This window comes from Octodon degus, unplaced genomic scaffold (genome assembly GCF_000260255.1).
Source record: "Octodon degus isolate 3935 unplaced genomic scaffold, OctDeg1.0 scaffold00096, whole genome shotgun sequence".
Lineage (NCBI taxonomy): Eukaryota > Metazoa > Chordata > Mammalia > Rodentia > Octodontidae > Octodon > Octodon degus.
In genome coordinates, this window is record NW_004524672.1 from 10380974 (window position 1) to 10391806 (window position 10833).

General features: G+C 43.3%; 1 protein-coding gene across 6 annotated transcripts in view; it reads right to left on the bottom strand.

Moving 5' to 3' along the window:
* Positions 1-10816, bottom strand: part of Stk36 (serine/threonine kinase 36) — a 32052-nt gene extending 21236 nt beyond the window's left edge. For 4 of the 6 annotated variants that reach the window (XM_023723086.1, XM_023723087.1, XM_023723089.1 and 1 more), the window contains exons 1-11: positions 10651-10816; positions 10013-10183; positions 8983-9123; positions 8794-8871; positions 7283-7413; positions 6156-6405; positions 4649-4742; positions 4197-4366; positions 3674-3861; positions 3353-3460; positions 3052-3157 (exon numbers count right to left, since the gene is read on the bottom strand). In XM_023723086.1, the coding sequence (XP_023578854.1) occupies positions 3052-3157; positions 3353-3460; positions 3674-3861; positions 4197-4366; positions 4649-4742; positions 6156-6405; positions 7283-7413; positions 8794-8871; positions 8983-9123; positions 10013-10096 (1350 nt within the window). In that variant the 5' untranslated portion in view covers positions 10097-10183; positions 10651-10816. The remainder of the gene's footprint in view (positions 1-3051; positions 3158-3352; positions 3461-3673; positions 3862-4196; positions 4367-4648; positions 4743-6155; positions 6406-7282; positions 7414-8793; positions 8872-8982; positions 9124-10012; positions 10184-10650) is intronic. The other 2 variants (XM_023723085.1, XM_023723088.1) reach the window with 2 other exon arrangements.
* Positions 10817-10833: the final 17 nt, after the last annotated feature.

The following is a 10833-nucleotide window of genomic DNA, read 5'->3' on the forward strand; positions in this document are numbered from 1 at the left end:
GGAATATTTGCTTTCAGTCAATCACCCATGTAAACAAAAAAAAAAAAAAAAAAAAAAGAAGTGACTACAAGCAGTACAGGTGTGCATCTTCAATCACTAGGCAAAAAAAAGAGGCACTGGCAGTGTGAGGAATCCTGGAGTGCAGAGATACCTAGGAGGTGACCATCACAGTGTGGTTGATAACAACAAAAAGAGAAGCCACCTTAAGGCAGTTGGTCAGGGAATAATAAACCAAAATCCATCTCTAACAGGAAAAACTGAGGTTATTAAAGAGACTGGTACCAAGGATGCATCACTTCTCTGGTATTCTTACCAAAAATTTATAACCCAAATTCAACAATGAGGGAAACAGAAGTTTGAGGAACAGGGCTCATGTACTGTTCAAGTTTGGACATGGCTTACGTATTTGCTCAAAGGTTGATGTGTTGGAGGCTTGGTCACTAGTGAGAGAGAGCAGAACCTTTCAGAGGTGGGCCTAGTAGAAGGTCAGTGGGGAGCAGCCCCAAGAAGGGAAGAGGCATTTTTCTTTTTCTTCTTTATTATGGTACTGGAGATTGAAGATCTCATGAACACTAGGTCAGCACTCTGCCACTGACTGTGTACTCAGCTTGGGATTGGGTATCATAAAGCCTATCACTGGCCCCACTTACTCTGATTTCCTGTTGTGAGATGTGATCCTTCTTTCTACCTCACTGCCTTGACACTCTGAGCCCTGAGGTCCTCACCAGAGCCAAGCAAATGTCAACGCCTGGCCCTGGAATCTCCAAAACTATGATCTAAATAAATAATCCTCTTTTTTCCTTTATTTTTTTATTTTTAAGTAATTATTCTGACACTTAGGATTAAGCTCAGGGCATTTGCAATGAGCTAAATCCCTGATCCTTTTGAGGAACTTTGAGACAAATTCCCAGTAAGTTGTCCAGGCTGGACTCAAACTTGCAATCTCCCTACCTCAGGCTCTCAGAATACTAGGATTACAGGCATGCACTCCCATACCTGGCTTCCTCTTTTCTTTATAAAGTTAACCAGCCTCATATATTTAGTCATAGTAAATTTTTTAAAAGGACTAATACATCTATCTCAAGATAAAGTAGCCAGGAATGGTGGTACATTCCTATAATCCCAGGACTCAGGAGACTGAGTAGAAGGACTGTCACAAATTCAAGCCACCCTGGGATATATACTGAGAACAAAGGCCAGTCTGAACTACAAAGCAAGACCCTGTTTAAAAAAAAAAAAAAAAAGACAAAGAAAGACTCAGAACTATTCCATCTTACAAGAGACTAATGAAGTATAACAATTAAATACAGAGTATGACATGGGTTGAATCACAGACTAGGAAAAATGTTTTTAATGAAGTACATTATTAGAAGAATTTGCACATAGATTGAAGATTATTTCTTAATTTGCTTACTATTATAATGGTATTATGTCAATGATAAACTTTTTTAAAAATTTATTTGATATAGGGTTGATATAGGGTCTCATTATGTAGCTTGGACTCATAGTGATCCTCCCATCTCAGCCTCCCCAGCGCTGGGATTACAGGCATGCACCACCACGCCCAGTTTCGGTGGCCAACTTGGAGCAGGGCCAACACAGCAAGTGGTATGGGGGATCCAACCTGGGTCCTTGTGTTTGCCAGGCAGGCACTTAGACCGCTGAGCTATCTTTGGCCAATGATAAATTTCTGATATTTGTAATCGTACTGTGACAGTACATGAGACTGACCTTATTCTTAGGAAATATGCATAAAGTATTTAAGGGTAAAAGGGTCATATATGCAACTTCCTCCAAAATGATTCAAGAAAGAACACACATACACAGAATTGTCAAGCAAATGTAACAAAATTTAGACAGGCAAATCTGGGTATGAGAGGCACTATGCTTTGAATATTTTTTTCTCTCCAAATGTTTTTGTTGGGTGCTTAACCTCTAATCCAACAATGTTAAGAGGTGAGCCCTGATGGTCTGGGTTTTTTTTGTTGTTGTTGTTATTTTTGCAAAACCAGGGATTGAACTCAGGCCCTTGTGCTTGCCAGGAAAGTGCTTATTCCACTGAGCCATCTCCCCGGCCCTCTGATAGTCTGTTTTTATATCACAAGGGCTCTGCACTATATAAAAAGGGCTAGTGAGAGTGAGTTTATTCACTCTTTATTCTTCTGCAATGTGAGAACACAGATTCCCTCCTACCCAAGATCTGGCAACAAAGGCAGTGTGTTAGAAGCAGAGAAAGTAGGCCCTAATCTGCCAGCATTTTGACTGAACTCCTCAGCCTCCAGAACTTTAAGACAATTCTGTTCATTATAAATTATCCATTCTCAAGCCAGGTGTGACTCAAGAGGCTGAGGCAAAAAGAATACCATGAGTATAAGGCCAACCAGGGCTACCTAGTGAGTTCCTGAATTACACAGTGAGCCTGTATCTCAAAAAAAAAAAAAAAAAAAAAAAAACCTAGGCTCAGATATTTTGTTTTAGTAGCATAAAATGAACCACAAGGATGGTATCTAGAAACTGTATGTAAGAACTGAAGGGTATATAGGAATTATTCTTTAAGATGAAATTATTAGGGCTGGCTACATAGCTCAGCGGATTAAAGTGCTGCAAGGAGGTGCAGGGGCCAGGGGTTCAATCCCCCGGCCTGCCGTGCTGGTGCTGGTCCCGTCTCCCGGGTACGCTCAGATGGTAATTGAGGCTGGGTGTGGTGGTACACACCTGTAATCCCAGCGCTTGGGAGGCTGTAAACAGGCAGATCACTATGAGCCGATCTAGTAGTGAGACCCTGAACATCCTATAGACCCTTTCCTAAACTACAAAAAAAAGATGAAATTATTTCAAAATAAAAAGCTAGAATCTTAAATATAAAATGTTGAGAGAGAACTATGTGCTCTAATGTAGGAAAAGCCCTAAAACAGGTCAGATGGAGAGAGGAATGACAGAATGATGCAAAACAACAGATGTAGGATGAACTCATAATGTAAAAACAAACAACAAATTTCCTTGTATCCAGATACATGTATACAAAAGTAGAGTAAGTTTGGAAGGAGACACCTCTTCACCATCTTCTAGGTCCCCTGTGTCTGTGCTCTGCTGGCTTGCCACCTCTGGCCCCAGCTCCAGGCATGCTTGCTCACAATCCAGGGTAATGCGCTTTTCCCTGCCAGAGAAAGCCAGGGTATGAGATGAACTCTACACCTGTGCGACTTAGGGTTGACCGACTTATGTGCACCCCAACTCCCATGCCCCTCGGCCCAGGAAAAGAATGAGAAACAAGCCATACAGGTAGAGAGAGGAAATTTCCTTTAGGACATGGAATATGACCAGTATAGCACATGTTGGCACCCACACATACATCATTAAGGATTCTCTCTCACTGGATCTTCTTCTCAAATCTAGTGTACAGTCTTCATCTGTAGCTTTTAGCTCAATTCTGCCTTTTGGATGTAGATGATCTTTTCCCCTTTAAAGTATAAATGACACATAAAAAAAGCGAGTCCTCAAGTTTCCCCTTGAATTAGGAAAGTACCTGTATTACAAACCCAGGACTCAAATCCCCAAAGCCCAGTCTGTTTAGGCAATAAAGTGAAAGGACCATGTCATATATGCTTTGCCTAGAGCCAAATGTTTGTGAGAAATCCTCCCCTACAGAGAATCCTTACTATAACCTCCTCACCAAGGTGCAGGGGGTGCCTCTCCAGCTCGCCTCTCAGCACAACTGCTCTTCATTTCTGAGGCCGAGATCCCAGCCAAGAGGCTTGATTTTTCAGAAGTGGCCCTTAGCTCCAGCTTAGAGGCTGTGCTAGGGGTCATCTTGTTGGTTTTGTCCTCTTGCTCAAGGGCAGGTCCTGTGTTCTGTTGTTTCTGTGAGAGGTGAGGAGACACTGGATCAGAACTACTTGGTTGCTGCTGGGTGTGATGGCATATGCCTGTAATCCCAGTACTCCAGAGGCTGAGGCAGGAGGATTACCCCAAATCAATGCAAACCTGGGCTACAGAGTAAGTTCAAGGCCAGCCTCAACTACATCATGAGACAGTGTCTCAAAAAAAAAACAAAAAACTACTTGGTTGCCACAGGGCAGTATGGATCATACTGTGGTCCTTTCCCAATTAACTATAAAGTCATTATTTTCCAACTTTCTTATTAGTCATTAGCCTGGCCATGCTCATGCTAATATAGTTTCCTATACTCCACACACCTTCTGCTTGGCCTCCTCAGCCATGCGTTTATAGGCCTGATGCAAGATGCGAGAATGATTGCCCTTGGGGGCCAGCTGATGGGCCTGTTCATCCTTTAGGACCTGAAGTTCTGGGGGTAGGCGGCTGGTGAATGGGGTGTTCAAATCTGAGCCTGCTGGTTCCGTTATTACTGCGGGGGAGGGGGGGAAACATGATTATTCTAGAGCTTTATCCACCATGTTGACTTAGCCCCTTGTACAACTTCAGTGCCTCTGGGCTTCTGCAGAGAAAGCCATTTAAACAGAGTGGCAAAAAGGAAGTAAGAATGGCAAATGTTAGGTTAAGAAGAGCTAGGAACAAAGTTTGAGCTGGTGGGAGAAAGAAGATATGCTGGATTTAGATACTGAGAAATAAAGTTAGACTAGAGAAAATACTAGGAAGTGCTAGAGCCCCAGGGACTCTGATAACTCACTGGTTACACGACCAGCAATAAAGGGGTGGTGCAAGAGGTCTGGCCAGGACAGACGCTGCCGGGGGTCCTTGGTGAGCAGCCCCTGCAGGAAGTTCTGTGGAGAGAAACAATACTCCATCAGCCCTTCCTCCTCTTCCTTCTAGGATCTCTCTAACCTACGAGCTGAAATGGAAAACCAAGACTGTTGCATCTACTCTTATAGCAGGCTCTACCATACTCTCAATAGCCCTTCTTTAGGTCTCATTTTCCAGGCAGACTGCAGCCTTACCTCCTACAGAGGCCCATTTCCTGTTCATAAACATTCGTAACCCAAGAAGTAAAAGCAGAAATCTTAAGGTCAATGTCTTTGCAAATAAAGAGAAAAAAATTGGAAAAGGAGCTGTCACCTTTACAATCATCTTTAGAAACAAAACACTTGAAGGCATCCCAAACTCTTCTCTTTGCCCTCCCTTTCATGGTGTCTTTGTGGTTGTGTAGGAACCAATGCATCTCACTCACACACTCAAGTAATGGTGCAAAGATGTGTTTGGGAACACTCAAGACCAGAAATCTTTCAGCAAGTCTTCAGATGGTGGAGAGGTAGGAAGACTACCTCTCAAAAGAGTACGTCTGTTATGAGGTATCCTTGGGAAAATCATCAGTTGGGCCTAAAACAAGAATAAAAGGCACTACTAGATGATCACTGTTCTAAAACAAAGTGATTTGGATAACTACGGCTCTTGCTAAAGATACCCACAGATCTGCCCTGAAGAATGATTATCTTATGTACACTCTCAAATTAAGGATTCTTTCTTTAAATTCTCTTTGAGAATCACTTGGTCTAACAAAATAAGTTGGGAAGACAAAGCGAAGTTATATTAAGATTTTATTCTGGGAGAAGATAGCACTGAAATTCCACTGATGATCCATAATCTTGCCTTATGTGAAAAATTAAAAAAAGAGTACAAACTCTTCCCCCTTCACACCTCCCCTTTGCCAGTCTGCTGATACAGCTATAATGGACAGGCACTGCCACTCTATCATCTGCCCCTAATCACTGAGCCAGCCCCGTCACTGGCTATTGTGGTGTCTGAAGGGCTGTGAAAGTAGTGTGGACAACATATAGCTATCATCTAGATGCTGCATCCTCTGTAAGTGTCATAGAGAATGTACAAAATGACCATTATCTCTGGTATCTTAAAATTATCTTTCTGTTGTGGTATAGCAGTGATGGTGAACCTTTTAGAGGTTTTTAATGATACAAATCATCCACTGAAGCATACATATCATAAGTACACCATCACTACGATGTAACATAGTCTGCCTCAAACAAAAGTTACCATTTCCAAGTTTAGCAGACCCTAGAACACCCTGTCAGAATAAGTCCCTTCAGGAGAAAAACCGGCTGCTTGACCTAGCTCTTGCAAGGTCATGTCCCAGCTCTGGAAAAGGATTTTGGAAGAACAGAAGTAGAGGGAAACAGGTTTCTGATGTAAACCTGATGTACTCTCCCTTTCTATTTTATTACCTTAAAGCAAGGACTGATGGTAGAAGGCCAGCGTACAGGGTCCTTGAGAATGAGATTGACTAGCTGAAAGATGCTTGTGGTATAGAAGGGAGGGGTTCCCACAGCCAGCTCATACAGAATGCAGCCCACAGACCAGAGGTCTGCTGTGTGGTCGTATGGTCGCTCTTCCACTAGCTCTGGAGACATATAGAGTGGTGTACCTTTGATAGACGTCAGCACCATTGTATTGGTGCTCATAGCCCGGGCAAATCTGCAGCAGATGACAGGACGGAAATGCAAAGAGAAAGGATACTCTGGACACAGTCATTCCTAGAAGCTAAATACAGTTATTGTTATGCCTTCTATCTAGATGTTCCCCCAAAGCCTCAGGTGCTCAGAGGTGGCCCTTCTGGGAGGCAAGTGGATCTTGGGAGTGTGATATCACTGGTAGGTCAGTCCACTGAGGAGTTTACAGCTAAATGTGATGCTGGGCAGTGAACCCTTGTTGGAGGAAATGTGCCACTGAGGGTGTGGCCTGACTTCTCTCTGCTTCTCCATCACCATGTCATGAGCAGCTCTAGTCTGCTGTGCCCCTGTGCCATGCAGTTCTGCCTTGGAGTCAGATACTCTGGACTGAAACTCCTACAAACTGTGAACCAAATAAAATTTTCCTTCCTTAAGTTGTAAACGTTAAGTATTGTATCTCAACAACAAGAAAGTAATTAAAACAGCCATTTACTACCTGTTGTTGTATGAGATATACCATGCCAGAAGAGAAAGCATCTTTGATTTGTTTTGTTTTGTTTTTGCGGAACTGGGGATTGAACTCAGGCCCTTCCGCTTGCCAGGGAAGTGCTTTTGATTAGTTCTAAAGGACACAGAAAAAGGCCAATCTCCAGCTTCTAAAATGAAGCCCAAATAAGTCATGCAGGGGGCCTGCCCCTTAGCTCAGTTTCTTTAAGTGGCTGCTTCAACAAAGCAGTCAGGCTCAGGTTGCTGTGGTTCGATCCCCAGAACTCAAGCCAGCCAAACCTGCCCTGAAGGCATTTGGAGCCTGCCCCCCTCAAAAAAAAAAATAATCCTTCTGCCAAACAAGTCATGCATATAGTCTAGGGCCCCCTGCAGAACTGGAAGCTCAGAAACCTTACCCAAAGTCACAGAGCTTGATGCTACCATCCTTGGCAAGGAGAATATTCTGAGGCTTCATGTCTCGGTGAAGGATGCGATGGGAATGCAAATAGTATAGGGCTGACACTAACTGGGCAGCAATGGCCTGAACCTATGGGTCAGACAGGTGGGAGGGAGAGAGAAAAGGTGAGCAAAGGGAGCTGGCTGACAAGCTCAAAGACTTCTAATACTACAGCTAAGGTGAATTTTCCTATTCTCCCAGAGCTCCGAATGGTACCTGCCAGCTGGACATGGTGGTACACACCTGTAATCCTAACATTCAGGAGGCTGAGGCAAGAGGATCCTTGTAAATCTGAGACCAGCCTGGGCTATACAGTGAGTTTAAGGCCAGTCTAAACTACATAGTGAGGGGCTGGGGAGAGAGCTCAGTAGATAAGCACTTGCCAGACAAGCACAAGGTCCTGAGTTCAATCCCTAGTACCACAAAAATGAATAAATGAATAAATAAATAAATAAATAAATAAACTACATAATGAGACTCTGTCTTTAAAAAAAGCCAAGCATGTAAATATTCAATACAAATTAGCTGTTAATGAAAAATAAATCCCTTTTCTCAAAAGTAATGATGCAAACAAGACAAAATAAAATGATTATTTATAGTGAAGAGAAGGAAAAAGAATATTGTAGTAATAAGGATTTCATTGGGAGACACCACGTATTAAGACTTATTAGAAAGAAACCCCTAAAATGTAAGTGGCTTAAAACTATTCAAACCAAAAACAAACAAACAAACAAAAACTATTCAAACCAAATCCCATTGCTAATCATTATGTTCTAGTGGCAAATACCATATGACTATAACCCTTATCTCTCATTGCCCTCTTTGGTACGACCATATTGGCCCATCTTCCTCAAAGATACCTTATAAAAATGACTATGTTATTAATATTAGCCAACTAATTAAATATTTTGCATAAATTTACTTATTGATCCCCATAATAGTTTTATGAGGTAGATACTAGTAGCATCTCCATCTTACAAATGAAAAAACTAAACACAAAGAGATTAATTTAGGGCCAGCCAGAGAGCTCAGAGGATTAAAGCGCCTGCTTAGGCAGATGCAGGGACTGGGTTTGATCTCCAGTATGCCATGCAGGCCCCACTCCCAGGGCACACTGAGACAGGACTGAGACTAGACGTGGTGGTGTGCACTTGTAATCCCAGTGCTCAGGAGGCTGAAAACAGGAGGATCACTAGGAGTCCTATCTGTATAGCAAGAGTCTGTAGACCCTGTACTAAATACATTTTTAAAAAAGAGAAATTAATTTTGTCCAGGGAAAACGAACTAGTGAGGGGCAGGGAAACCCAAGCTTCATACTCACATATTATGGCTCCAGTATTCAATATTGTCTCTATATATCCCCGGACTCTTGCATTCTTGTCAAGAGTCTTCAAAAATGGAGACCCTCAAGGCTTTCAGCCTGCCCTACCCATCCTCTACCTGGAGAGAGGTCAGGTACAGGGAGCATACCTGGTCCTCTGGAAGTTTTCCATCATCTTCCAGGATCTGAAAAAGCTCTCCCTCAGCATAGTCTGTCACTACCACCACCTGCAGAGAGAAGGCACTGACAATGAGAGAAGATTTATGCACTCTGAGGTTGGGAAGTACCTGGGACCCATGTGCTTGGGGAGAAGTGACCCCCAAACCATCAAAACACACCTCTTTGTCAGTTTCAAAGCTGTCAAGCATATGCACAATGTTGGGATGACGAAGACCCTGCATGATTTCAATCTCTCGTTGTAGATTCCTCAGCTCCTTCTCTAAGCGCCCCATTTTGGGGATGAACTTCAGCGCCACCACCTGTCAGTGGTGAAGTAAACGCTCAAGATCAAACCACAACTACAGAAAAGGTTAGAATCTCAAACTTAATCGCAGAGTTCTAAAACTCTGTATTAAACAGTCTGAGTAACTGTTATTATACCTGTAAGTTTCCCATCTTTGTTTTCCCCGTGGTAGTTCGGTCTTGCACAGGACCAACCTGACTCACCAGCCCAGGAGGAAACAAAATTTGCCAAACAGATCCCTTTGTTGGATTTTTTTTTTTTTTTTTTTTTTTTTCAGTACTGGGGCTAGAACCAGCACCTTCACACTGAGCCATAGAATGGCCCTTTTTATTTTAATGTTTTGAGACAGGTACACATTAAATCACTAAATTGCCTAAGCTGGGCTTGAACTTGAGATGCTCCTGCCATAACCTCCCAGATTACTATGATTACTGGCATGTATCACTATATCTGGCTCCCTTTATTAGATTCTTCCAAAGCTGTTTTAATCTAACCAAAAACCTCAAGATAACACTAAGGGGAAAAAGAAAGAAAACTGAAGAGGGAAAAACAGTTTCAAGTGGTTTATCTCTTCCCACAAGGTATGATATTATAATAATAATTGTTATTTACAGTCAATCATTGTACTCAGTGATTTAGTGTGACCAGATATTTAATCCTTAAGTCTCATAAGTTTTTATCTCCGTTCTATAGACGAAGAAACTGAGGGACAGAAAAGTTGTCTATAGTTCTAAGGTTGTAAACTGGGGTAACGCAGTTGAACCCAAGTAAGCCAACTTCAGAGATCATGTTCTGGAAGAAGTCAGTGCCTGCAGAATACAGGTCGGTATAAATGCAACCCTCTGGCTCTTCCACTAGAACTGGGGACAATGAATCCCACTCAGAAAATATCCTTTGTTCACCACCTGAGCACTGTATTTTTTTCGGCCCTTGTACACTCTCCCGAAAGAGCCTTCTCCAATCATCTCCAATACGTGGTACTTTTCCATGACAAAGGTTTCAGTATCTCTCAGAAGGAAGGTAGAGATGGTGGCATGGAGCTACACATCGAGGGACGGTTCCACACATCTGAGGACCTTGGTAAGGGTACAGAGGGGTAAAAGTTATACAATAATCTTTCTCACAATAATTCAGGCCTCAAAAAATTGGTACGGTAGTGTGGATGGAAAGTTGATGAGATCTTTAAACAAACAGACCGGTTCCTTGAACTTTGCTTCCCTTTTCTGAGTATTCCGTCCACTCTCTCATGCCCTGCACCCCCAAGATAACTTTTTCCTCGCTCCACTCAAACTAACGTCGCCTTTTCAGCCCCGCCCAAGTTCCTGCCACTGCCAGTCTCGGTACCGTCACCCAAGCCCCCTGTTCTATGGCCTGGCCGGCCGAGGGTCCCTCTTTCATCCCAGCTTGGGCGCTCCAAACTCCTCAGGTTGAGGTATACCCGCCTGGCCTCCACTCTAGTCCCTTCTGGCTGCCTACACACTTTGCGTGACCTATTATTTTTCTCCGCCCCTTTCTGCCGGTCTCTTGGAGCTCGCGTTCTTACCGGTTTTACTCGCTAGGACGGTCAGAAGTTCCGAGGACAAAGGCTCTCAGAAACCTGGGAGAGACGAGGACAGCCCATAGGCACTTCCCAGGGCACTAAAGACGGTGCTTGGCCATCAGGCCCGGCTGAGGACCCGGAGTCGGCGGTTGCCTAGAAACAGCGCGAGCTTCCCCCGCCCGCCCC